General features: G+C 48.3%; 6 protein-coding genes across 6 annotated transcripts; all 6 read left to right on the top strand.

Annotated features, from left to right (window-relative positions):
• Window positions 1–852: 852 nt before the first annotated feature.
• ETH_00017060 (uncharacterized protein) lies at window positions 853–2,658 on the top strand (the record flags this gene model as incomplete). Its single annotated transcript, XM_013374820.1, has 1 exon — window positions 853–2,658. The coding sequence occupies one exon, from the start codon at window positions 853–855 to the stop codon at window positions 2,656–2,658; it is 1,806 nt and encodes a 601-aa protein (XP_013230274.1).
• Window positions 2,659–10,346: 7,688 nt separating this feature from the next.
• On the top strand, window positions 10,347–10,847 carry ETH_00017055 (Generative cell specific-1, related; the record flags this gene model as incomplete). Its single annotated transcript, XM_013374819.1, has 2 exons — window positions 10,347–10,496; window positions 10,695–10,847. The coding sequence occupies 2 exons, from the start codon at window positions 10,347–10,349 to the stop codon at window positions 10,845–10,847; spliced, it is 303 nt and encodes a 100-aa protein (XP_013230273.1).
• Window positions 10,848–13,771: 2,924 nt separating this feature from the next.
• On the top strand, window positions 13,772–15,612 carry ETH_00017050 (Generative cell specific-1; the record flags this gene model as incomplete). Its single annotated transcript, XM_013374818.1, has 4 exons — window positions 13,772–13,993; window positions 14,161–14,436; window positions 14,530–14,589; window positions 15,301–15,612. The coding sequence occupies 4 exons, from the start codon at window positions 13,772–13,774 to the stop codon at window positions 15,610–15,612; spliced, it is 870 nt and encodes a 289-aa protein (XP_013230272.1).
• A 2,055-nt stretch (window positions 15,613–17,667) lies between these two features.
• On the top strand, window positions 17,668–18,138 carry ETH_00017045 (uncharacterized protein; the record flags this gene model as incomplete). Its single annotated transcript, XM_013374817.1, has 1 exon — window positions 17,668–18,138. One exon carries the CDS (start codon window positions 17,668–17,670, stop codon window positions 18,136–18,138), a length of 471 nt encoding a protein of 156 aa, XP_013230271.1.
• A 645-nt stretch (window positions 18,139–18,783) lies between these two features.
• Window positions 18,784–20,050, top strand: ETH_00017040 (EF hand domain-containing protein, putative; the record flags this gene model as incomplete). Its single annotated transcript, XM_013374816.1, has 3 exons — window positions 18,784–19,437; window positions 19,648–19,724; window positions 19,843–20,050. The coding sequence occupies 3 exons, from the start codon at window positions 18,784–18,786 to the stop codon at window positions 20,048–20,050; spliced, it is 939 nt and encodes a 312-aa protein (XP_013230270.1).
• Window positions 20,051–22,124: 2,074 nt separating this feature from the next.
• ETH_00017035 (uncharacterized protein) lies at window positions 22,125–26,302 on the top strand (the record flags this gene model as incomplete). Its single annotated transcript, XM_013374815.1, has 7 exons — window positions 22,125–22,971; window positions 24,049–24,189; window positions 24,588–24,799; window positions 24,961–25,080; window positions 25,240–25,305; window positions 25,454–25,648; window positions 25,796–26,302. The coding sequence occupies 7 exons, from the start codon at window positions 22,125–22,127 to the stop codon at window positions 26,300–26,302; spliced, it is 2,088 nt and encodes a 695-aa protein (XP_013230269.1).
• Between the last annotated feature and the right edge of the window lie 978 nt (window positions 26,303–27,280).

Below are 27,280 nucleotides of genomic sequence, written 5' to 3'. Positions count from 1 at the left end.
TGCTTAATAACGCATATATATGCAGAATGAACGGCCACACCTTCGGTAGCCTGAACGTTAAGCAGAGTTTGAGCTGGCTCGGCCGATCGAAGAGTTGAGACACGCGTAGTCGACGCGACCCACTGGTGTACGCGCGCAAAAAAAGCAAGTTCGAGGAGAAACTGTGGCATGAAATCTATTCATTCCAATAAATGTACTATTCCAACGGCAAAGAAGCGGTTCTTTACGCAGGTAATTTGCGAACACGCTGCTTCGGGCTTGAGCCACTGGAAGGTCACCTGAAGCTCATTTTGGAGACCAACCAAAACAAACCAAGTCATTGCCTTCAAGATAGTGACCCCTGTATATAACTGTTTTGGGGCTTTTAAACGCTAGTGTTGCCTGCGACTGAGGGCTTTTGCCGCTGTGCACTGCTATGCTTGGGGTACGCAGGGCCTGCCACCTGGGACGTCGCAGGCTTGGACCGCTGCTCCAAGCTCCGCAGAATGACAGCTAAATATCGAGGAGAATGTTTTGTTTGAGCAAAACCAATTTTTAGGAAGCATAAGACCGTATGTTGAAAGGATAATATCTGTGCAGGGCTAGAAGCCCACGCCATCAGGACAGTGAGAATTTTGGCTTGCCAAGGCGAGAGCACGGTTACCACTGTTCAAATGAATCCAGTACAAAGCGCCATAGATTTCGTTAATAGAGAAGAACGTATCGACATTTTATTGCCGTTTGTGGCATGGCAGCTGCTCGCATCTCTCCCTTAAGAAAAGAATGGTGAGCTTACAGCTGCACCTCGTAGTACATTTTTCATTGCCATGGCTATCTTCTTGGCTCTTTTACTGCCTCACACCATGCCATTCGATGTCGTTACAGAGTTATATAGTTAACACTGGCACGGCCAGCCCTGCACGGATAAAGAATGCTTTGTCCACCCGAGAGCTCGAATCAGTAACGACAGTCGAGGGTCTTCAAGCTGTGGAGCGTCTATCCTTTGTATCCCTTCCCAGTGGAAAACTCTTGCTGATGCTTAATAGCTGCAGCGGAGCAGACGCACACGATTCAGCAAGACCCCCATTGGATAAACAGGTGTATTTCGGGTGCGACATAAACTTGCAACGAGTAGATCCATCAGACAACTGGAATAGATCGCAGATCCAACTGCTGAGCTCTACAGACCTCCCAGAAGTTCGGGGAGTGGGTTTGTGGGCAGAGGAGAAAAACGGCTCAATCGACAGAGTGATATTACTCCTTTGGAGTGCAACATGCCCTACAAAAGAAGAAACATGCAAATGCAACAAAGAAGACGGTTGCAAAATTATGTTTCAAGAGGGACTAGAGCCCTTTTGCCTTTCATCCTTCTACGAAGGGACGCTAGCACCCAACGGAGCTCGACTCTGCCAAGGGACAGGCGCCACTGTGAGAGAAAGAAACGGCGAATGCTATGGCTACAGTTTGGACGGCGGACATGGCTGGGAATGCAACTCTGTTCCTACAGCACCTAAAAAAATGAGTGCTGGCAACATTTTCGCATCGAGATCAACCGCAAAGGACGCCGCTGCCTGGCACGCCACAAAGGAAAATGCCTGGGAACGTCATGGAATCCGTTTGGGTTCATCTACTAGCATGCCATATGGCTCCTTGCTTGTAGCTGAGTTCGATGGGAACGGAGTCCTGCAGTGGATCAGGACTGTAGCGGATGATGCAGTGATACCCTATAAGCAGGAGCAGCGCGCATCTATTGTTGGGAGTGAAATAACTGGGATCGCAGGGCTTAAGCAGACTCAGTTTGCCGTTACTGTGATGAGGGAAAGATGGGAGAGAAAGGAGGAGAAAGTTATTGTAACCCCTAACTGCGAAACATTTCTCCTGAATAGCAGCGGTGAGCCAGAAAAGGAACAGCTGCAAAAGAGTGAATGCGAGAGTTGCCTTTACTCAGTGGCCTCAATACACCCGGAAACACACAACTGGGCTTCCCTATGCGTTAGCGGTAGAGGTCCCATGCAAGGAATATCCATAAATGGCCGGCTTGCAGTGGATAGCATGGGCAGGTACCAAGCGGAGACTCAGCAATCAGACCTCCCAGACGACTCGCTTTTGTATTACAACGACACTGGAGCAAGATTGCTGCCTGTGGGCGGAGGCAAATGGGTGCTAGTTTGGCGGGAAGTGTCTTGGATCGAATCAGATATTGATGGCCTTAATGCAAAAAGTGCAACTCTGAAGGCAGCGCTGTGGGTGGATGAAAATGGCCTTGGGGCTCCAGTTCCACTTCTGGGTCCTGTGTTGGAGCAGCGGTTAATGAATCCTGACGCCGTTTCCCTGTCCCTACACACTGCAGTGCTCACGGTAGCGAATTACTTAGATGAAGAAGCATTGGCAGCCACTTTGGACCTATCAAATGCAGGCGTCCCGGAACTTTCTGCCACAACTGCTGTCGCTGGCGTGTACTGGGGTGCCCTGTTTGGTCAGACATATGGACATCCTCTTCTGAGGCTCTCTGATGCTAGTGCTCTTTGGTTAGGTTCGATTAAAGAGAATAATTCTCCGTTCGTCGGGCCTTCGATATTGCTGCCGGACTGGAAGCCGTCGGACACCTCAAGAGCTGTAGTCATTTCGGTGGAACAGGGTGAACAAGACTGCCATGGACGGTCCGCGAACACAGGATAGTTCCAGATTTCGCGGGTGCAACCCTTACGCAGCCAGTGCCAAACTTTCCTTCAAAAGATTCAAATAGTATAAGTAGGCTTGGACGGTCCAAGAACTTCCTGCAGGCGTGGCACAGTTATGTAGAAACGCTATTACGGCTGCTGGGTCTGCAGGTGGGAGGCTGGCAACTCCACATGCCCTTCCACGTGCCTGCAGCGTCATCTCTTTCGGAGCCTAAGCAATAGTGCTGGGTGCCCTTGGGAAGCTGATGCATTCCGGCTCGTCCACTGCGAAGGTGGCGCCTGCCCAGATTGGCGAGAAGGAGCCACATTCTCACCAAATAATGCAGCAACTAGTGGCACTAAGCTTTTGGATAATGATTTAGTAACAAAAGTAGACTTGGGGCCTGGAATGGAATCGATTGAGATCCGTTTAGCGCAACCAGTGAACCTCGAGGGCGTGGAGATCTACATACAACGTGCCAGTGTCTCGTTAGTGCTAAGCATCGTAGATGCCGAGGGAAATTGGCTGTTGAGTGTCTCATCGTCGTTCAGCGCTGCTCCTCTTGATTCACCCGCTGGAGCCCATGCATGGGTCACTAGATACCTTTCTCTGAAAAGGGTCAATGTGCTGCATTTGAGGGCCTCCCCCGTTACGCCGAATTCTTCTGCACAAGCCGGAAACTGGAGTGTCGGAGTTCTTGAGATCCGTTTGCATTCAACACCATTATTAGCTTGCGCTGGAGGTGGTTTTCTGGGGAACCAGGAGGACTGCGAAGCTCCAGTAATGCTCCCCTCATCTTTGGAGGCCCTAGACTGCCAGGGCGAGTGGGAAGACTGGTCTATTTGTGATGTCAGTTGTACTCGAATGCGGCAGTTTAACGTTGTCTCTCCTCCAAAAAGGGGTGGCAGACCCTGCCCTTCTCATGAATTGGAGCCGTGTACAGGTAACAGAGAGCGCCCATATGCTGACGCTGGAACTCTACAGACGTCCTCCAGTTCGCAACTGAGTTTAAAAAGTATATTTGTCCGTAATCAGAAGCATATTGAGTTGTACCAGATCCTGAAAGACCCACTGGTGGGAAGGCTGTAAGGTGCACAAATAAGACACTGCGTTACATCATCTTCCGTTTGCTCATCTGCGCTATCATTCTGCTCCAGGTGGTGGACTTTGCTCTGTTTCTGAGTCCGCAAACGAATTAGACCATAGAATTCTGTCACGGCCAATGTATCCTCAGAGCATCTCCACCAATGTGGGTGTGGAAGCAGCCGAATCTTCGAGTACAAGCACAAACTGTACATCAGTACTTTCACCCAAGTCTAATTGTAACTCCTGCCGAACGCTTCAGATACATCAGGTTACGCGCCAGGCAACAGGAAAAGGGCAACGATGTCCTGAGGAACAGTTTGTATTGGAATACTGTGATGCGAATTGCGCCGCTGCGTACGGGCCCACCACAACAACCACTACAACAACTACCATGGGGCTTATATTTACTTCCTCCGCTGTCCCTCTAGTAAATATGGAAAATCCTGAAGATATAATGCTGCTGCTCAGAACTGTGGCAATATATTTTTTGGTTGTGCTCCTTGCGTGTTTAATCACTGCCTACATGGTGGGGATCTTTGAAGGAGGCCAAACGCAGAAAGAAGGCAACGCTCCTACAGAACAGGTTGGTCATCATTCCTCACTGCCATCATTGGCCACAGCAGCACCAGCTAGCACCTTTGCCGAAGGTGCAGTCAATAGCTCTCAAAGAGCAGCAGCAAACACTGCAGCGAGAGACAAGAGAAAAAGTAGTTTGTCAGCTCTAAGACTGTCACTCTTAGGAGGAAATTTGCTGCCCAGCGATAGTGACAGCGAATCCAGCAGCAATGAAAGCTTCTTCGGTGAAGATAATCACAACCGTAGCATGCACTTATACGGGCAAAAGGAAAGATCAGCTCATGTGTCTCCGAAAGGAACATCCAAGAAAGAAGAGTTCCCAGGAGTCTGACTTTTCTGACAACACCTTGTGCCTTCTTTATTCGGCTACTTGACTTTTCTTTCCATTATCTATTTTCGACTGGGGAAGGAGGCTAAGTAGCACACAGCACACATGCCGGAAGAAGGCTTCTCCAATCGCCGCCTGTGCTTAAGGTTCCCCGTTCGTAGCAAATTGCTAAAATTGCGAGCATATGACTGTTAGGGCGCTAGCTATATTACCGCCCAAGGCGGTCACTGCATATCCGATCCTACAGCAGGCGATTGGGCTGTCAAGTATGACAAGTATGACAATACGCCTTATCTATATACTTGTGAGTGCGTGGGGCTGGCTAATATGCAGATGAGAAAAAATAAGCCGACTTCGTTAATTTTTTTCAGAAGCGCTGAAGCAGCTACCACGATGGTTTCCGCTCAAGAGTCAATTACGTGGCGAGACAGTATGTGACCACTTGACATAATTCCGCTTTTTGAACGTTGTGGAGATTTCTGTCCACCACTGGTTACTGCTCGCGCATATAAACTGGCATTCGACTTTCAGTAGGTCAGCCGTAACCAAAGCCTGTACGCCAGGATCGAATTCCTGTGTTTGCGTGCACTTGAATATCTACCATAATGAGAAAGCGCGGAAGCACTTGCTTCCTAGAGTTTTTATCCGCTAAAAGTTAAGGCCAGTTCTATTGGCCTTTAAGGTCTTCACATTAAGCAGGTACTGCGTAGACGAGAATCACCTCCCAGCGGTTGACAGATCGGTAGAGCAATGCATGTTTAAAACAATATAACAGCATCTGAGACGTGAACAGCTGTCACAACCGCACTTATCCCAATTCCACTGGAGTATGGCTTCACGCCAATTTTACGGTGTTTGTGCGTGATTGAGGAGTTCAGACGTGCCGCTGCAATCAGCTAGGAAGTTTCGAAGACTAAACATGCCTGTGTGCTGAGAGAGTATTTTCCGCCACAAACGCTTAAACGTGTGCTCTTGCCTGGATGCGGTTTTCGCATAACTTCGCAGACGACCAAGGCAACCCAAATGGAGGCTGCCTTCTCAAAGGATTCCGCAACGTTACGTGCTCAAAAGTCAGCCTGTTGACGAGAGCAAGGCGTGGCTGCTGAGGCAAAGTCTTGCACTAGTCATTTTGATGAGACTCCGGTGCATCAATAAACCGAATGCCTCCCAGCGCCTCGTTCAACGAGTCTTGCACCAGGTCGTTCGGAAGGGATAGTTCAACCTGCACAGAGGAGCTTAAAATTTTGTACCATTCGCTTTGTCGTGCCTCTCTCTGCACCACAGGCACTTCCACACCCATGTCGTGTTTTTCACATAGACCGAACTTCACACCATTCGATTAGTCCAGCAGTCAGCAGGCGAAGTGTTTTTCCAAATCACCAGTGCCTCTGGTGAACAACGTCATGTGTAGGAAGAGTTGGAGCACTTTATAGTTACGCTATTGCCAAAGCGCTCCAGGACGACTGGATGTAGCCTGGGTGGCCTGCTGCGGGTGTAAGCTAATCGCGAAAGTAACAAATAGAACTGGCAACATTTGGCTTGACAGCGTATATAGAATAGTATAGATAATACATGAGCCATAGCTGGGTGCTTAACTGTATGAGGACCTGCGGTAGCAGGATCCTTGCGCTTCAGGCACGGCTAGGACACGGGAGTCGGCACTGCGCAGACCAAATAACCCCTACAGGAGTTCATAGCAGGTATTCTTAGTAGATTACTGTAGGCAATACAGGAAAACTGGTCACTGCACGAATTTCCCGGGTACACGTAGCTCATGCTACATGACCACGCCTAGATACAGTTCCGACCACTGTCGGGCACGCGTAGCTTGTCTAACTAGAGATGTCAAGAAGCACCAAGCCATGTGTATGAATGAGCACAAGCTGCTTTGGTAGCTCTAATGAGCTGACAGTGATTTTGAGGGGATAAAAGGAGGATGTCGTCCTTGCGTCGCCTCCATGAGGCAGATCTGTCGTGAAGTTCTTTTACATCAAGGCACGACTGGCGTAGGCCCTTATGGCCTTTAATTTTGTGGGAAAATTTTGGAACTTTCCGGAAAATTTTCTGCCGGTGACCTTAAAGATATTCGGAGTTTTGAGGGACCCTTAATTAACTGTCGCGCAGCAGCGCTAACGGCGCGATCACTCGACTGGGAGCGAGTCGGCATGTCCTGAAAGGCTCTCGCCACACGTCTATCCAACGCTTTTTTTCCTTTCCACATCTGTCAATATGCAGCTGTGCTTTTTCCTGTGTTAGTTGTTTTCCTCCAGTCGAGGGACAATACCTGCAAGGGGAAACTTCAGCGCCAACATCCTTTCCTGTACCGATGATAGATTTGCGCCCTACAAGGGGAGTTGTAACAGTCAATGAAGGCGACTGTGGTATATGGACACAACATTCGGTGGGTTTTTTTATACAAACAGGATCTCTTCAGGGACCAGATTGCAGCAGAGGGTACATTGCCCAGTACTAGAGCACCGAAAATGGTTGCAACACAAATAGGGCTCTCACACCCACGTTTGTCGTGTCTGCTTCAGTGCCACCAACGCTCCTTCGCACAAAGGAAATGTCTCATTCGAGGCATTGAATAGGCTGTGATACAACAGCAAAGTCCGTTGTGAATCGATCCTAGTGAACACCGGTCCCCACGAATCGGCGCACCATTGCGTAATGAAGGGATTACCCTTTAGTTGGGGAAACAGCTGCGTCGTCTCTGTCTTTTTGGGATCAGGCTCAACGCTTGGCGCATCTAAAAGGAACTCTACTCACATGCTGTCTCCGACTAGGAATGGCAGAGCCAGTGTCATGGAGAACAAATATCCTATCGAGACCAGCATTCACACAAACATACTTTGGCCCTCTAAAGGGCAGGTGTCGCAGGTCAACGCCTGTTGCGCAGCTGGATCTTTTCTGCTTTCAAGGAGCTCCCTTCCCAACGAGCATTCCCCACCTAGCATGAGGGAAGCAAGATTTATGCAAGAGCTTTGGAGCGTTTAGCAAGTCACACGCACAACAGGAATTGTACGAGAGGCGTGCAGAGTTTTGTCTTGCCGAGAAGCTGGTGGATATGCGACAATCACTTTATTGCGTATCAACTAGAAACTACAAGGCCCAAGTCTTCCACCAGGCATTTTAAATAGGAACACTGAAGACCCCAAGTCAGGCGAGCTATCGTACACTGTCGGCGAAAATTTCCCGCTTCAGACTCCAAATAACAAGAGTTTTTCTATAATCGCGTGAGGTGGGGCTGGGTGACCGCGGAATGCAGCATAGCAGCCGTCGACTGACTAAAAGGTGTACAGTGAAGGTTGTGACGTTCACTTATCAGTGGCGTATCCCATGCACGTGCCTAGACTATAAGCCTCTAGGATACTTACTACCCTGCTTTGGGCTAAGTGTCGCTAAGTGCCGCTGGCCTGCCTACACAGAGAAAGTGTTGCCAGTAGTATGCAAGAAAGATTAAAAAGTGCAAGTCTTGAAATGTTAGTTGAATATGGAGCATAAACGCTTACTGGTGGAGTTACCGGCTTCTTACACGACAAGGAAACGCGCGATATGCCGTTCATGCGAGACAGAAGAAGTTCGGTGAACTCCAAGCACGAAACGAGCAGCGGCGCGCATTCTAATAAGGCCGGCAGCCGCAGATATGATCGTAGAGCTATGGAATGAAAGATCAAAGACCATGAGGGGCACTATTACCCACACTGACTACAGTGAAACCGGAATTCCTACTGAATAAAGACTGACTTTCAATGAGTGCAGAGTGTAATGAATTTGATTGCATTCATGCCTGCTTTCGCGGTCTACTAATCATATTCTTTGCTGCGTAGGCTGACTCAGCCACAGCGGCTGGAACATGGTCCCACAGCGGGATTAGAAACAGTATATATGCAACATATTGAATATTCTTCACTTAATACTTCTGAATGCAATATTGCACTATGGGAAGCTATTTTGAACTTCTAGATTTCGAGATGTTACGCCCTGAGTCCGTGCAGATTTTGGGTACCGTTATGACTGAGTTGAAAGGATCTAATCGATGAACCTTGTAACACTGAAGAAGTCAATTGAGTATTGTGGAGTTGCACCGCAACAAGCGCAAGCCTCCGTGAGCCAGCTTGTAGTGCACGGGCACTACAATGGGTTCCCTGGGGTGTCTGGAGGCCAAAAATAGCGATGAACAGGGAACCCCGTACAACTGGCTTACCTTCCACCGTGGCTGATGGCTCAGCAGCGGGATCCCGCTGCGGGTCGAGGCACCAGGCAGATTGAGAAGCCATCCGGGGTGCAGATGCATCTTCCCAGCCAGGGGAGGTCTAGTCCCGGACATCAAAGGGATGGCCTGAAAAAGAGAGATCTATGCTTGACGACTATGCGAATTGAGTTTGCCCTTAATGAAAGTCCCTAGGACAAATGAAAGGTTTCGGTGCATGTATTCGAGTTCATCCGCTGGCGAAGGTTTAGGCTACAAGTAATACGGCAGCTTATGTCCCGCGTACTACAAAGCTTGCCCTCTGTGCAGAGTGACCAGCCTTTTGTTCACTATGAGTAACAGTAGCTTGGGTGTGTGAACGCGCCTTGTTATGCATCTGCCCGGATTGTTTGTTTGCCAGCAACATTTCAGCGAGAGCGACAGCCACGTAACTGACTACCCACGGCGAAAGCAGAGATTTTCAAGCTCTTTGATATGATCATAGTGCAGGAAGGAAGTTGTCGGGAAATTTGACCCATTCCGAAGTAAATACCCCAATATACAAACTTTATACATAGTGCGTGGAAATATAGTGCAATGAAGGCATAAAAACCCACATTTTCTCGAGCAAGGCCACTTCCTTTGGCGCTGGTAATGACACTGCGTAGCTGGCACGGATATCCGTGCATGAGGAGGCGTCAGGCCAAGCGAACAGAGTTCAGCACTTTGTCTTTGCTTAGAATTACCGGCTTTTAACCAAGGCAATTTGATTTACTCAAGCGTCCGAAATACTTGTGAGTTGAAGTACAGTGGAAGCTGGCTATTAAATCCGATTGGCCAGCGAGGCGGAACTCCTCGACACACAGAAGTAGCTACTCAGAATGCTTATGAATGATATCAGGAGAATCTCTCTTCTCCTTTTACGCCTCTGAAATACTAAGCACTGACTTATTTTTGTTTGCAATTAGGATCTTAGTAAGCGCCATCTAGGACTGCAGTCGCTAGCTCCCCCATGTCAGCCTGAAGATAACTTTACCTGACCAGTAAGAGTTGCTGAAAAGCAGCTTCAAGTACTTGGTGCTTTTGTTTCGCTTCGTAATGACTCCTGAGTTTTGCACTGAGAACGTGCTTATAGGTCAGCTCCAAATGCAACTGACGAGAACCCAAGGGAAACGAGCGCAAGCAACAGTGCAGCAGAGGGGAAAACTGCTGAGGCAAACTAGAAATACTTGATAATGGGATAATTCAACAATTATTGGGCAAACACAAAGAGGGTCGGACCCCACTGAGCAAGCTGGACGACGCATAAGTGTTCGGCGTCAAAGACTTCAGACACCGAGGCTGCCTTGACTGGGAAGCACTGTCACGGACAGCGATTCGTAGTGGCCTACACAGAACAACTCAATACATAAGTCCTACATAAGTCCTACTTTTCATCTGGTAAAGGACTGTAAATGTGGAAAAGGCACCATCCTCTCCCTTTGTAAATCCGCAGCCCTTAGCAGGAAGCCTTGGCTCACCACAATGCTTCTTCTCCTCCTCATCTTGAGCTTGGCGCCACAGACATTGGAATGTTCAGGCCAGGGTACCTCGAAAGTAGAGACAGTGTGCTCTTCTGGGGGTTCAGGGTGTACAGACAGACTAATTGTTGAGCTTGATGTGGACAACCTGGATGTACGGCTGAGCAGCTCCCTGAATCGTCACCGATTCCAGAATCATCATAGGCATAAAACCCCTAAAAACATCGGTAGAGTATACAGTGGGAGGCTCATCTGCCGCTTCATACAAACAGCCCTGCCTGCTCCGCACTTATATCCCCGTAATCACCAGCGGTACTTTGTCGCTGCCCTGCTGTTCTCGGGGTTTTCTCAGAAACTTCAGTTTCAGTGGGAAGCAGGGGATATTAACAATCGGTCCCCCAGAAAAAGCGATGCAGGCAATGCCGGAGTTGTTGTAACTGTACAAAAAACCGCTGTATCTTACTCGTACAATCTTACTTATGTCAAGGTAGACTTCATGCTTTAAGATCCCACAAGATTTTTGAATTAATGTATTAACCCAAGAATGTGCTTGGGATTGACCAGTCACGGCGAGTTTTGGGCTTCTGAATAGAGCGAAGCATTTGCTTCTTGGTCCAACTTACGAGTCATTTGTGCTGAATAAACACATGTGCGCCAATCATTACAAAATTCCTTGTAGGAGATGCTCACACGGGCAATCTTCCTGCTGAGAGTTAATGAGGCGTGTCTGCCTTGTGAACTCTCAGGCAGTGCCATTCAACTGGATAGAGTACGCCCATCGTGCTCTACTATGGCAGGTCAAAGATGGTGGGGAAAACTTCTGTTCGCAGACATGGGGTTCCAAGTGCCAGGATGAGCATGGGGAAAATGGATATCCCATTAGTCCTAATACGGGTCTTCCTGTCGATGGAGCTCAGGGGAAATGTTGCTGGTGTCCTTCCGTCTGGCATCTCTGGCTAAACAACCCTAATAGGGGCAGGGAGCCGATGCTAAAGTGCAACTTTTGGGGTAGGCCAGTGCGGTGGTGAGGATACACGTAGGCATGTGAGTGCTTGAAAGGGGAAGAGGTATAATTTCGTCTGCTCATTTATTGTAGTGGTGATGAGCTTGGTTAGACGAGCCTGGTTAGTGGCTGGGTATGAGGCTCGATACGTGGAACTTTTAAATTTGCACTGCACCGCACCAGCACTTCGTGACATAGCGGTATCTATGGCACTGCCCTGTTGGTGCAGGTAAATAACGTTATTTTGTTCTGTACTGTGAGCCTTTTCCTAGGATTACGATTTGGAAAAATCCCCGATCCCTACCTGACGAAATTTTGCCCCGTTGTTGAATATCCGTGGTATCGTATGCTGAAAGTCAGCGAAAATAGAACATGGTTCTTTAAGATTCTCGTCGGAATATCTTGGTGGAGTAAGTTTATCCCATTTTCCAACTGGGCATGCCTCAGTGGATTTACCCACGCGCCTGCAGTCGGTAGAATAAACGCTAGTTGAAACTTAAAGAGCTTGGTTCATCCACTGCATGCGCAGGGCCACCCAACCCATCAAGCCTCTCAGATGAAGAATATAAAGCAGAGTGTGAGAAAAGAGTTCAGGAAGGGAGCTACCCTCAAAATTTCGATTGCTCGCAGCGGCTTCACACCGAAGCGGGGATGGCGGACGCCATTCTCGAGCTTTCAGATGCCAAAAGTATTGCAAGGGACAGTAAGGCAGCGTAACTCTTCAAATAAAAGGAAAGCCCTTTCCTCTGTCAATCGTGCACGCACATTTTGTTGATTGCGCTTCTCCAGGTTAATGGTTTTTCGCTTCATAGAGAATTACGAGGTGTTAGAAAGGCGTGTGAATGCATGTATGATGTCTAATCAATGCAGCAACCTTTGACGTTACAGCGCGTCTAGTTAGCTCAGAAGTACCGGAATCCCCTGTGAGTTGCATTACCGCGTCTAAGCGACATTTTGTTGTCCTCCTTGGTTGCATGCATCATCTTACTTCTGATAACGCGCCCACAAGTGAGGCAGAACATTCCGCGCCCTTTTAGGATTATGTGAGAACTATGCACTAACAGGAGCCAAATATTAAGGGCAAATACGTTTTCTTACCAACAGCCCCTTCAACAAATGCCTGGGTGCAAGAATCCCTTGTAACGGTAGGCTGAAGTATCTACTTTAGCATTTCCATTATTCTGCATTCGCAGTGAATCTATTTCAGTTTTTTGTTCTTTCTATGGCGTAGAGTTATTCTTCATCAGGAAACCCACGACGGTTGCACTTTTGTGGTAAAGGATGTAAATTGATCTGCAGGAAGGATGCTCAGACTCCGAGGACCTATCACACTGGGGAGTAAGCGAGACAGATAATCCAGATCTTGCTAGACTCTGCAAATCTGGTGAGATGATGATACCGTCTCGGAACAGGGTTTTCATTTTGACGCTACATGGTTTGCGCGGTCTCGAGCAAAGAATGTCAATTCCGATTGTGGCACTTCAAGCTACGGTAATGCTTTACGTGACGAAGTGCTTTTCCAGTTCTTTCTCCCGATGAGCTTTTTAATTTCAGGCTCACCATTTTGTAACCCTAAGAGCTGTCTGAGGCATATGATCGTCCTAGACGAACAACACGTCACAGTGGATGGCAGCACGTGTGATCTCCCGGGAGTTTCACTGCAGCAATGGGGAAGAGACGGCTTTTGTGATTACGCACAAGGAACGTGCTTTGCGAAAAACTTGAAGTGGTTTCATGAATACAACGAACAGGCCGCAGAGCTTGGCAGGACGCCTCTTTACGCTGTAACACACATACACCATAGAAGCACTGCACTGTAGCTACCTTTCAAGAGCATATACTCACAGAAGCAAAAGCATGAACATGTTCAGCGTGAAGTGCTGATACACAGGATAAATTCGCAGGCCTCCAGCACTCCGTTACTTTGCTGCAGCTAGAGTATCCACCTGGTAATTACCCTCGTTATCACGTTGGCTTAGATAACGTGGATGATGCAATTGACACTTCAAAAGCGGGTCCCTTTGAACTGCATCGCTTAGCCTTTGCTTATCCGGATAGTCATAAGAGTAAAGTGCGCATTGAGATGAATGCTGGATTGATTCGCTGGATTCAGTCTACCTCTCCAGGTCAAATAACTAGCATCGCGTAAGCCAGGTTGCCCTGTGTGGAAAGCAGGCAAACACTTCTTCAACCTGCCAGTGCAACTTAAGCAAGTGCAACCATCCTGTTGTACGCCACCCAGAATTTCTTCTGACGCTTGTAACATCGCAGGTAAAGTGAAAGCCAGATGACTGCCCATGGCAAAAGCGACCATCGACAGGCTGAGTGCTATCTGCTTCAGGCCCCCAGCACCACGTGAATGCGATAATGCTCAGACGTTTGGTTGCCCACTAAAAGTGTATGTGCTCAACTCAGGTTAGGCTTCCATGCAGCCTCCATGGCAGGCTCTCTCAACCATATGCGCTATATCGCATCCACATCTTTCACGCACACTATTTCCCCAGGCAAAAGTTTTTCAGCTCTCGAGAACCAAGTACAAAGGCGACTGTTTCCCAAAATGTTACTGCTCTCCAGGCACGATAGATGCGACGTACTATTTGGAGCTACCATACTGCACAGAGCATGGCAGCGAGGAGCCAACAGACAAAGTGAGCGTTTCGCAAACCGTTGCAACGAAGCAGTTATGGAGGGGTAGCGTCCACACTGCATTAGCAACATAATCGCACTACATGTGATATAAGCCGTGGCCAAAGCCTACTCCAACCCGTGACTACCACCAGTGGAATCTCATCATTACTTCGCTGCTTCTTTTCAGTTGGACCCTGTGCCGGCAATTCAGCGTAATGTCCCTGCCGGCGCCAGTCAGGCATTTGACCTAACTCTGCGGCTCACAGCCGTTGTCGAGGAGTTTGACTTCAACTGCATAATGAAGCTCTATGATTCAGAGCTAAACCAACTTGACATAAAATCATTTGACCTCCTGACAGGCAAGGCAGCAGTAAGCGTCTCAACAACCTGTACAACGGCTGGGTACTGGGTAGTGAACTTCGACTTGGCAACACGGCCTGATGATCACACAAAACTAGATATGGTGAATTATTTGGGTAAGCGCGTAGGCATTACTTTGGACTGATATGCAACGGCAAAGGCTCCTTCATCTGCATAGTAATCGCTGTTTGTTCAGGAGTTGCCAGGGGGTGTAACGAATCCTGCAGGAGAGGTCGTAGTCATCGAACCGCCTGAAGTGAGGTGTACGGTGGATAAAAACAACTATGAAAGCTTTCAGGAGCTAGCGCACTTTACAGGATTCCCAGAGTATATCGTCATCAACAATATCTGACTACAACACACTCAGACGTTTGTTTTTATGGAACGTGTTTTTCGGGCGCTTTGGTGACTACGAACTGTCAATGCTGCTTGCTGGCACACAAAGGAAATAAGAGTTCTCGGCTTGCGCTTCAGGACAAACGGAACTGGTATCAAAAGCTAATGAACGTTGTGCCGGATGACGGGGAGTGCGACTGCTCCTTTTGGAATGTCTTGTGCCTTCCAGCCGATTGTGAGAGTCCTTGTTTGCTGAACATATAATCCACCAATGCCTGTCAAAACTAACACCAGATACGCTACTTGCACAATTACCCTTAATAATACAGCTTGAGATGTGCTGGAAGATGTTTCGAATGACACTGAAGGCTACAACAAAGATATGCTCAACCCTCAGAAGAAGGAGATGCTTCATAGTGAATCCGCATGCTGAAAGGCTTTGCTCTGTGAGAAGCTGCGCATAACTTTGCAGGGAGCGACTGCATGGGTTCGCTTAAAAAGGTTCTGAAGACTGTTCTTTTCGCGGGCATTGCCGTTGTAGCTCTCTTTCTTTTATGGCCCATACTAAAGCCTCTTATTAAATTGCTATGCAAGTGCATCCTTATTCCTTTTAAATGCTGCCGGTCAATAGGCAAGCATCGTAAGACGCTACGAAAAGAAAGGAAACAACGAAAAAATGAAGCAAAGAAGCATGCAATGGAGGAGAAAAAACGTAAACAGAAAGCAAGAAAGGAAGGTGCGAAGGCAAGCTATCTTGCAAACTGGGGGCGCAGTAGCGGAGGAAAGCAAAGCAGCGACAGAGGAAACGAAGGAACCGTCTCTTCTTCCGGAGCTGCCGCTTCAGAAAGAGATACTGAAAGCAACAGATGGAAAGAGTCTAACGATGGTGAAAACCGCAGTAACAGCAGTAACTATGATGTCAACAATGAAGAAAGCAGCCTAAGTTCATCCAAAAGAAGCCAGGAATGAGTCACTTAATCTACTGGAGAGACAATATCTGGGCCTAAAAGGGCTACGGGGTGATTTTAACGACATGGCAGAATAAATTACGGGAAAGCGCCACATTGATTTGCCAGCTAATGGCAGTCCGAGATTTCTTGCCAGCTAGTGTGACAGATGTTTTCTCTGCCAATATCATCTAGGCGCGGTCTTCCGAAAGGCCTGGAAAGCCTGAAAAGCCTAAAATTTTTGGAGCACAATGAGCTCGTCAAGTCATGAGCGCTACAGTAGGCTACAATAGTTAGTGATCAGAAATTTCCCGAGCTTGTAGGCAAAAATCCTGACATGTACCAGCAGGGCTTAGAACAGCAGAAGAGAATGCTTGGAAGAAGAGGTCGGAGGAGATCTAAACGAAAGAGTTTCGCAGCATCGCGCGCAACTGAACATAGGAGATAGCAGGTGGTCAGTGTCCGAACTGTGGCAGAACTATCACACGCTAGGCCCGCATCGGTTCTGTTTAACTCAAAGTTGGTTTCATGGTTTTATCTACAAATGTCGTCCTAAGTCGTCGAGATTGTGCCCAGGAAAGCTCATGTTTATCTTCCCCGTGGCGTGCACGCGCTTTCTGACAATAACGCTAACGGGGAAATACGATCCGCAGCAGACAAGATATGTTGAGGATTCAGGGGGTGCACTTTCATGATTTTGTGGTGTTCTGTCAAATAATTAGTCTTCGTTGCTATGAGCGCTACATAATGCAATCGCTTGAGGTTGGCAGATGTCCCACAGGTAAGGTCACTTGTGTATCGCCACCGCAGTTGCTGGCTCACTACATTGCTTGATTTTGACCCAGCAAGGATTTGGCATGTAGAAAAATTAAAAGTCTTAGGGAATAAGCGGCATTATTTTGATAGTACCCTGCAGGCTCCCAGTTCAAGAGAACCGGGGCCGCGGGACATTCGTGCAGCAAGGTGCAGATGACCTAGCATGAGTATTTTCTTTTTAATTCCAGAAAATACAGTGGAAGTGTCTTTAACCTTTCTATCGCAGTTAAAGGCACACAAAATTCGCAATAGACGAAGAGCAGGGACGGCTCACCTTGGACCTGTGCCAGTGCTCGCGGAGCAGGCAGTGGGCAGTGAGCACCTCTCGGATCACCTGTACAAAAAAAACTCCTACAGACGCCCGCTAGGCTCCTCTGTAGGCCTATCGCTTCTAACATGCAGCTCTCTCTGGCAGCGAGGCAGCGCCTCGCCCACTTCTTTGTCTCAGTAGCAGAACTTGAAGGGCAGGTGTGCTCCCACTCACTGCACCAGATACACATTTGGGACACAGAACGCTCCTCAGTATGGCCAGAGAAAGGACCAAAGCTAGTAGTCTGTTATTCCATGCTTTGGTTTGGTCGCCCTACCGGGAACATGAAACTTTTCACAAGGTCCATCTGCTACGGAACTAGCATCTAGCGGCCAAAAGACTGTTGGAAAGCCCATTCTCAAAAACAAATAATATAAGCTCAACCTGATTATGGGCTGGTGGCTCAGGTTGAGGCGCTGCGCGTTGCGCTTGCCCAGCTCCCAACCTTCACATCTCACAAAGCATTTACTACTCTGGATCCCCTCGGGAACGGCTTCCTCACCAGTAAATCATGCTCTTCACTGGGGATTCCATACTAATTAGTAAATCTCGTGAAGTTCTCGCTTAGAGCTCAGGTTTGTGTGGCGTGAGCACATCGGAATTTCGCCATTGCCCAGTGCCCACTACGGTTGTGACCAGGAGTTGTGGCCCTTGTCGCTGCACAACCATGTTTGCTTAAATAGGCGGAGACCTCCAAAGGTACCTAAAGAACCATGGGGTTGCAGTGACGGATTCCGAGGCATATAACCTTCTCAGACGCCTCGACACTAATGCGGATGGGAGGGTCTCCTTCCCTGAGTGAGTTTCCTAGGCTTTTAGAAACAACTATCACCTGCTCGTTTCCACAGCAGTGAATCAGGTTAGCACGATAAGCGTTTAATTAAGAAAACGCTTCACCACAGAATTAGTAAAAAGCACACTTCAGATGCGGTGGACGTTGATGCAGAGCCGCACGCAGTTGATTTGCTGTTGTCTCACAAGGTTCATTGACTTTCTGCTGCCCATGAGTTCGTCGGAAAGAGAGCTCTTACTCAGTCGAGACCAGCGTTTCTTGCGCCGTCCAAGATGCAGCTGTTCCGTTTGTAACTGTTGTTGCTGCTGCTACTCTGCTGACAAGAGGGAACTCGACTACAGCTGGAGCACAGGCGACGTTTGCCTCGCTCAGCTGCTGCAGCGTGAGATCGATGCGCATCGCGTCTTGGAAATTCGGAGGCGAATTCTCTCTGATTCGCCAGACTTTTTGCTGCTTGCCGCCTTCCAATTCGTCGAAGATCCTAGCCTTGCTGCTGTCACTCCACTGTCACTGGCAGAAGCACTTGCGGAGGAAGGCTTCGTCCTGACACAAATGGATCAAAAGCTAATATTTCGCAGACTCGACAGGTCATCATGCCACTGATCTGTGTTGAGCTGCTATCTATCACATTGTCTCTTGCTCCAGTGGCATTAGTGCAAGAGACAGTGTGTGTCGAAAAAAGCACGCTGATTGGTACTCAGCATGCTTGATTTTTCGACAAGTGTGGTGTCCCCTTTGTACTACTCTCGTTCGTTTGTCAGTGCTGCAATCCCTCTCCATATAGTGTCACAGGGGAACAAGATTCACATTAACCAGTCGGATTCGCTGATATGTTTCAGGGACAGTGATGGCCGGATTAAGTACTTGGAGTTTGTAGAGGCGGTGATGCCTTCAAGCTACCCAGAGGCTCGGGTTTCTACCGACCCTTTGCCTGTGGTATGTAGTGTTATTCTCAAATATTTCGTGGTACTTCAGTTGCAGGGGCAAAATGTTTCTACATTTGAGATCTTTGCAAAGTCTTACAAGGTACTGATAGTGTGCGTGGATTGTTTCTTCCAGCTGCAATTACAAACGTTTTCAAACCCTTCACGCTCATCGCTGCTGCTGCTCCTATCTCATTAACTATCAACCCAACATCATCAGCAAACGATACGAGGACAAGGTATGCGTTTGCTTTGAGTTGTGTAGGGAGCTCAGGGATGCATCTGTTCTTTCGGTACCTCACTGTGTGATTGCTATCCAAGCTCGATGGTGCGGAGTAGCAGCAGCAGCCGCCTCCAACGTCACCCGAAATCCAGCGCAGTGCGCAGCAGCAGCTCCAACAGCAGCTCTATGGGCGAACAAACGCTGCCGATACGCAGGGGATACTCATCAACCAGCACGCTGAAAAGCTACCTGTGTGGAGGATGCGGTTACATGGAGAGTAAGGACAGCTTCCAACTGCGCGACAGCAATACAGAAAGGAAAGATTGTTTAATAGCAAGCGAATGCGAAGTGGCAGGAGTTTTAAACTCACAAATCGACACAGAAAGAAGGCTGGAGATCCTGAGAGAGAAGCTGGCCCTGAAGTCTGACTTCAATCTCTTGCAGTTCTGGGGACTCTTTGACAGAGAAGGGAGGGGGTATGCAACAGCCGCGCATGTACAGGAGGCCTTCAATGCTGTTGGATTAAGCATATCTCTCACACAGGCGCGTCTCTTTGCTGGAAAACTAAACAGCGATGCAGAGCCGCGCTTGAGGTACGCTGACATGGCAAAGGCGTTCCTTCCCACAAAGGCGAGGTATGCCGAGGCCATGATTAACCGCACAAGCACAGGCTGTCACAGATGCCCAGCGCCCCTGACGCACCTGGCGCCAGAAACGCTCGAAGTCGTTGCTTCGATATTCGACCTGACTCTTGCGGTAAGCGAGTTATGTCAGCACGCGGCTGTTTAAGCGTTGAAACAGCATAGTGACACGCGAATGGCAAACATGCCGTCAACGAGCCTTGGTGGGATTACGTGCTTTCATGAAGTAAAGCCAGCATGAGCACGGCCACGAGACGTTAAACTTTCGGAAACCGTCGACTATTAGGCCTGCGAAAAGCTGTCAGTTTGCTTGTTGACAACTCAGTCTGAAGAACAAGCCGAGATTTCGAGGCATCGCCTTTGCTTGAAGGATCTGTCTTCAGCATTCCGCAACTTGGACAAGTACAGAGCCCAATGCAAATTGGGAAAGCCCCTATTCATAAGTACCTCCAACTATTTTGTGCCCAAACGTTGTATCAACTTCTTATGCATTTTTTGGCCCAGTATTTTGTTTTTGCAGGAACGGTGACGGATACATCACAGCCGCAGAGTTTTCAGCGTCTCTGACAGCCCATGGCTTCCGCCCCTCGGAGGACGAACTTAAGGCCCTTGTCAACCGCTACGATAAAAATGGAGATAGCAAAGTTTCTTATGCAGAGTTTGTCAACGAGATCGCGCGAACAAGGTGCCCAGTGGGTTGTTGCCGGCTTATTTGCCTCTGCCCCTGAGTCAAAGCAAGAGCGAGCATTTGCTCTGAAGCAGGCAAAACCCTTAATTACAACGGCTTCCTTCCCGCAAGTAACGTTGGTCGTGGGTGCTTCGCACTCGCAAGCCTTTCTCGACCACAAAGGCTTCTCCACAGCGACTAACATGCCGTGACAGTACCGAAAAGCTCACGTTTCGGCAGAAGTACTTCAGATGCGTGAGCATAGTCCGAGGCCTAGCGCATTCTTGTGCCTTTTCATGGTGACTGACACGTCACAACCGTATCAGAAACTTCAACACCCATGTTGGGACGAAATGTCCCTGCATATGCGAGCGTGGTCCGAGCCTCAGCGCACTCAGCCCATACCTCTACGCTTGCGAGTCGGAAAACAGGCTGCTCTTCTGCGTCCCCGTAGTTAGCAGTCCACCCGAACCACGAGATCGGGACTTTAGCGTAGCTCCACATTATGCAAATATTCTTTTTTATATAAATCAGTGTCGAAATACCAAAGGTATAGAATTTGGCCGCATGCCGAGAATATACCTGCTTACCATCATTTTGCATGTGGGATTAACGTCATTTAGAAGCGTTGTTTCTGGTCGGGTGAACCAATGCGGCTCACGGATATTCACTGGGTCAGGTAAAGTTGTAGGCTTTAGAGAGCTTTGATTCCATTGTGCCTGGTTATGGATAGAGCATATCCAAACTACAGATGACAGCACGGCTATTTTGTTGAAATACAGCACGAATTTCGCACACACGAAGCTCATTCAAGGCCCATAGCATAATTACATAATCTACTCAAGCATGTTCACGCTTATTCTCGGGAGGCACACAGGATTGCACTGTGGTGAAGGCAAGCGGTACACTGATGATCATGCTGCATGATACACGGCCGGAAGTGGGATGCAGCTGGACATGTGCTCACTTGTGGTGTTAAAGTGCTCAAAGATACAGTCAGAGGCTGATGAGAAACAGGCGTGTCGTCGTTTTGCCGGACCACGGACGGTGCCGGTCCAGGCTGTGGGCGAAATTGGGCACCTTTGCCCTTTGGGGTCCCCTGGTACCTCAGAGCCAGAAGAAAACGATTCCAGGATCGATTAGACTTGAACTACTGCTTTTGCATTCATACATTGCACAGCGGTTGCATAAACTTCAGGTTCAGCCGTTAAACAATATTGCCCAATGCTGGATAATGCAGCATCAGTCGAACCGTCCGAAAACAAACCATAATATTTCAGCCCGCTTGGATTGCTGCTGTTGGGAATTTTGATTTCTCCATCAGCCAATGTAAACAAAATCATGGTAATATGAAAGGAACTGTAAGTAGCGCGATGCCGTGAACCGCAAATCCTTGTTGGGACGGTCGCACACGTCGGCGAATAAATCCGTCATTTCGACCGAAAGCGGTTTTTTCTTTGACACAGAGAAACAATTTAGGCTATGAAGCACTGCTAGGAACAGCTTACCCTCACGCTACATGATTCGGCTCATCCCAGTCGACATCCCTCACCAGGGTCACTGAGGTCACCGAATGATCTTCTTGAGGACACTCCCTGGAAATGGCCTGAGGGACTTTGAATTTTTTTTAAAGGTACAGAGAGCGTTGAATACCTGAACTATCACTAGTTTCTGCCAAGGCCATTACATTTTTGCGCAGGAAGGTACCGCGCATGGACCGGCGGCGATGTGAGACGCAGTTTGGTGATTCTCGCCCAGTCGCGGCATCTAAAATCAAAGTTTTTGGACAAACGCTGCTTTTTTTCTTGCTGGAAGCGCCGGGAATTCAGCTTAGCAAATTGCACGCGCAGCCAGTTCGTACCGGTACCTCTATAACGTCCGTTCGATTGAAGAGCTCGGCAGGGGCGCGGTCAATCATTTTCTAGCGAAAAGAGCCCTATTAAATTTCATGTCAATTTACTACTAGCTTAGTTATACTGAAAGAGCCATCTTCAGCATTAAAAACGTCCACAGATTTGATAAGCTCGGATAAGTCAAGTAATCGAAGTGTTCGACCACAAAAGCTGCCTTCCTCCTCTAGAAGGAAGCGAGTGTAAGATTTCGAAACTGCATGAGTACTAGAAGTGCCTTTCCCAATGGATGGCATCGAGCCAGTCTCCTCGCATGAGGAGCTTCAACCCACTGTACAAGGTGGCACCAATCAATCATTGAACGCCTCGGAAACAGCTTCGGCTACCGAAGAAAGGTCCGACAATCCAAAGCGAAAATTTGACGGAGAAGCCCAGAAAGGTGGGGAGGGAAATGTGGCAGATGCTGAGTCCAAGGAAACGCCAGCCGGAGCGCTTATTCTCCTTGAACAGCTCCGAGCTAGGCGTCAGGCACGGGACAGTGGGACATGGGATGTCGAAGATGCCGACCTAGAGCATGCACAGATGAACGACGTAGCAGTTCACGTTATCTCCTGCTCTTCTGATGCCTCCGACGATTCCTCATCGACTGAAATTGGGAAAATATGTCCCATGAGGCGATCTCCAAGCTCTATTGAGTTCGAGAACATGACTTCCGTGCCATATCATGCTCAGTATCAGCGTATTGTGGAGGAGGAAGAGGCCGCTGAAATGGAGAGGCTCTTGCAACAGTTAGATGAGGAACAGCAGGCTGTGCAAGATATGGCAGTAGCTCAGCGTTACCAGTTGATGCAAGAGCAGATTGCTCTAATTCAGATGCAACTTGGCAACGAAAATGCTGAGGTTCCAGATCTCAAGTGGCTTATGGCCAATGATCCCGATAACAGTCACGAACTTGACGAGGTCATTGCGGCGTTCGCCGCGAGGGACGACGATCTCCCTCAAGAAACGCCCGAAGCACCCGACATTCCACTTACATGCAAAAACTTCTTCTGCCGATGCCCATGGAGAGACAATATGAGAAAAGACGAAAAAATGTTAGTAGAACACGCAACACATGCGGGTGACAGCATTCGTACGCTGTCACGCCGCTCCTCGCTTCATCCTCTATGTCGGCGTCTTGTACAATTTCACGTGTTTCATCAGTGTAACCTGCTGCACTGCACACGTCGTTGCTAGGGGTTTTGTTTTTTAATTCAGAATACGGTGGGCCTTGATTTGTTGTCCGCTGGGAATGCCTCTGTTTATCGGTCAGTTGAAAATGATAACACACGCTTTCACAGCAAATCCACAATTAACCTACAGTTCGCTTAAAGGTAACTGGCTGTGATCCAGATGCTCCCTTGCAAAAAGTAGCCTCATAAATAAATCAAATATCCGCGACAGATTGCAGACTGCAGAGAGAGTGGCAACAAATGAAATAAGCTTCAGTACTGCTACCTCAGATGTTGGTGCCCTATGTCGGTAGCGTTTTCAAATACAGAAGCTCCAGTGACGTTAGGCAGGCGCTGATCACGACAAAGTCAGAAGGACGCATGCAACCCCATGCGGAGCAACTAGCGGTTTTTCGCTCGAATCCACGTCAAGGCACAGCAACTTTGCTTTCGCTCGATCTTCATTTTCTTCTGCCTTTGCTAGCTTGTGAACAGGAGTGATCATGAGCTTGTGCTCGATTAAAAGGAGGCAAAGTGTGGTGAAAGCGGTGAGAAACTTGCTTTTCAGGTCCTATGTGGTGGACAATCTGCTGTGGCTTGGCATGCAGTGCATACAGTGGCTCTACCAATACATTCGGCCTTCTTTCGCATCAATTTAGCAAGCTAGATGGCATGTGAACAAAACCCTAAGGGATATGTTTTGTTTTCTTGTGTGCAGCTTGCACGGTTGAGCTGCGCTTTGCTTAGGGAAATGTTTTGTTTTTCTGTGTGCAGCTTGCATGGTTGAGCTGCGCTTTGTTTACTCTGATCGTCTGCTCAATTCTGGTTGGCCTAGCTGTTGCCCTAGCTATCGAGTTAAAGGGTCAGCTCCAGCTTAGTGGCTGTATTTTTCGGATGCTTATAGAGACCGCAGTATTGTCTGAGGGGAACTTCGCCTCTGTTTCATTGAGAGCATAAATTTGGATTTGTCTCACTAAGACTTTCATTTTATGGTACAGCAATCGAGGAAAACATCCCAGACGGATCTGATTCTTCTGGGAACGAGTCAGGGGACGCAGTGTGGTCAAATCCGTATAATATCTTTACCACTACGACCTGTGGGCAGTACGGCATCAGCTTGAAGATCGAACACTCCAGCAGTAAGGCGGCATTACGGTTCTGGAAGGCTCATCACGAGAATTAAAATTCACCTGGGGCATCAAGTTTTCCGCCCTAAACGGCTTTGCTCAAAGCCCACTAACGCACTTCAAATAGCCTCAGTCTGGTTGCAGTTCACATCTGGCATCTTTACGTGAGGCCTGCGTGTCCCCAGAAACACATATTTTAAACGAGGAAGTCTTCGGTACCGTTGCATTCATCGGCCTTTCCAGAGCAAACACTTGGGACATCATGGGGTTGCTAGACTGTAAGCTACTACGTGTACCGGTTCCAGATGCACTAAGGCAATGAAGGTGCGAGCCAGTGAACCACTGCAATTCAGCAAGAGCATGTAACTAAGAAGGTGGTTTGTTCTGTGCGTTTGGTCGCTCTCCCTTAGTGTCCTATGATCACGATTTTGATGCCATAGCGATATCACCGCCTGGGCATGGAAACACAACACAGGTAGAGGAGGACGGCGGAGGATTTTGGAGCCCAGCGAATTTCCTCAAAAACGGATTGGAATCTTGCTTGGGAGTGTCTCTAGCAAAGACAGTCGTTGTATCCCATAGCAACTTCGTCACCCGCAAGTATTTCCTTCCGCTTCTGATGGTGTGGCTGTACCTTCACCGTGCACGAGGGGCATTTAGGTGGCGAACAGCGATGCAAAGACACGGCACACACTTTTGAACACACCCAGAAATGCAGCAGGTTCTTGTTATCTCAGCGTTCTAGCGCATAGTTTTGGACAAACTTTGCTTTGTATTTCTCAGTCAGAAATCGCCCTGGGTTTCGTGCTCTTTGATAGCTCCGTTGGCACCGAGTGGATGGATGAATACGACACGGATGTCAACGACCACAAGTTCTATCAAGTCAGAACGAAACACTACCGAGTAAGTTCTACTGCATTGGAGGCTCACCTAGGAATGACTTTAAGTGACTAGATTTCCCTTGAAGGTTTTGCTTTTTCCTCATAGGGGGCTGAAGTCCCCTACAGGATGCAGTTGCTTACGACGCACCCAGATCATATTGAAATATGCTGTCATATTCAGTATGTTGGGAAAAGACGTTTAGCAGCAGCTGAAAATATTATTCAAGCTCTGGAGGCCAGTTACCGGGTAAGCAACCGATCAGTGGTCTGCTCACTGTAAGAAAGTTATCTAAATTTCGGTACTGTCCCACACACCCAAAAGGAGTGCAGTGGACTGCCGGGTAAGTGTCAGGTCAGTGTTGTATTGCTTCTGTCCCTCTTTTGCTGTCTTTTAGATGCGAGATTCCCCGAGTGTGATAGACAGCAGCCCTTTGCATGCTGACAGCCCAGCGCTGCAGCAACAGGTTCCACGAATACTGGCAGCTACATCACTTAAAGGATACTGCCGCGCTGAACCTGAAGGACCAGATGATGCATTTCCGACGAATAGCACGCTAGGCCCCTTTGACTTTTTCCCGGGAAAGTACAAGGTAAGCGGTAGATGGGCAAAACGGTCTTGCCGTGTTTGTCGAGCACTTTTCAAGACTGAAGTAGTGTCGCAGGCAACCAAGATAGCACACAGCAGTGTGATTATTTTTTTTTAGCTTGCCCACTAGAGCCTGTATTCTATGTAACAGTTGCCAGGGTGGGACACAGCGAGAAGGCGTTACCGAGAGACTCCATTGGATGCTCCGGCCGACGAAGGAATGGAAACTCGATTAGTAAACAGCGAATATTTCGCCCCGCTTCGTACTGCTCTTGCTGAATTTCTTGAAGAGTTGAAAAGCCTCTCGCTTCAAGGGAAGCTGCAGGCTGAACAGCCACGGCCTCTTCGCTTTAACAACCGACAAGTTGAATACGACAAGTCAAGAGAGAACACTACAAAGGTAGACCCGATGGCAGTTTATTGCATTCAAGAATCAGCTACCGAAGAATCGGTTGCCCGGTCAGGTCCCTCAAGTGAGCCCCCCATAGTACATCTTGTTGACCCAGAAAAGTATCTGCTTCAGAAAAAAGCTAAAGCACTGCGTAGCTCCTCCACCACTACGGCGCCTACCCATGCAACAAGGAGGAGGCCCATACACAGTCCCCCGATGGAAGTAGGCTTCTCCATTGGAGCCATCATCAGCAACTGGAAACCTTGAAGCGCATGACACGGAGCTGTGATGAGTGCTTCACCGGTGAACCTTGCGGCAGCCATCGGAAGACCGCTCTATTAACACAAGCTAGCTGCGCCCAAGGCGTTTCAGAGTTTTCTATCAAGAGAAGCTTCTTCCGCTCTGAACGCAAAAGGCTTGATACAGTGCAATCGCAACTTGCAATACTCTATCTTGTGGTGCCACAAAATTGAAAGGCTTTTGAACGACTGAATATACAAGCCTTCGACTAAGTCAACTGCTCTTCTTGGGGTCAGTACACTGGCGAATGCAAGGAGCCGCACCAGTAAGCTCCACTAGGCAAGTAGAAAAAACCAAGGGCTTCTTGTAGAGTATTCCAACTAAAATTCTGCCAAATCCTTTCTTGAGCAATACAGAATTCCAGTGGCGCACTCCCTTTTACATATCTGGTGCCTATGCCTCGTGCCTTTAGAAAGTCGCGCCGTTCGCAAAAATGCAGAGCTGCAATAAGCGCGAAACAAAAGGGGTGCCTTGGACTCAGCTTGACGAAATATACACAAGAAACATACTTTAATGCTCCACTCCTGTGTAATTGCTACGTTAGCTCGTGAAAATCATTGCTCGAATACCTCACCCACCGGTCTCTGTATAAGAAACCCAAATGATTCCACTTCTGTGTCAAGTTTCACTTTCATGCCAAGTTTGGGTAGTGCTCAAACTTGCAAGCTTATGCCTAATGTAATGCATTTCGTCTTCTTCAAGGAGGCTCATCAGTAGAGTATTATCTAAAAGCTGCGTTCTTCTGAAGTTGCTATATCAAAGTGAGCCTGTTTAGAAGCGCGAAGCTGCTTAGAAAGAGGGTCTCGGCCACAAGGCCTCTCTCGCTTCCCGCTAAGAAGAGCGGTTCACACATAGCCCGGACGCCCTCGTCATTTGTAACTCCAGTTCGTGTCTGTTGAGTTGACACATGAGATTCACGAAAAAAGCTGCAGTGCACTATCACAA

This window comes from Eimeria tenella, genomic scaffold (assembly GCF_000499545.2).
Source record: "Eimeria tenella Houghton genomic scaffold, Eth_scaff23, whole genome shotgun sequence".
In the NCBI taxonomy this organism is placed as follows: Eukaryota; Apicomplexa; class Conoidasida; order Eucoccidiorida; family Eimeriidae; genus Eimeria; species Eimeria tenella.
The sequence above is the reverse complement of the archived record's forward strand: the minus strand, read 5'-3'. Positions and strand labels throughout refer to the sequence as shown.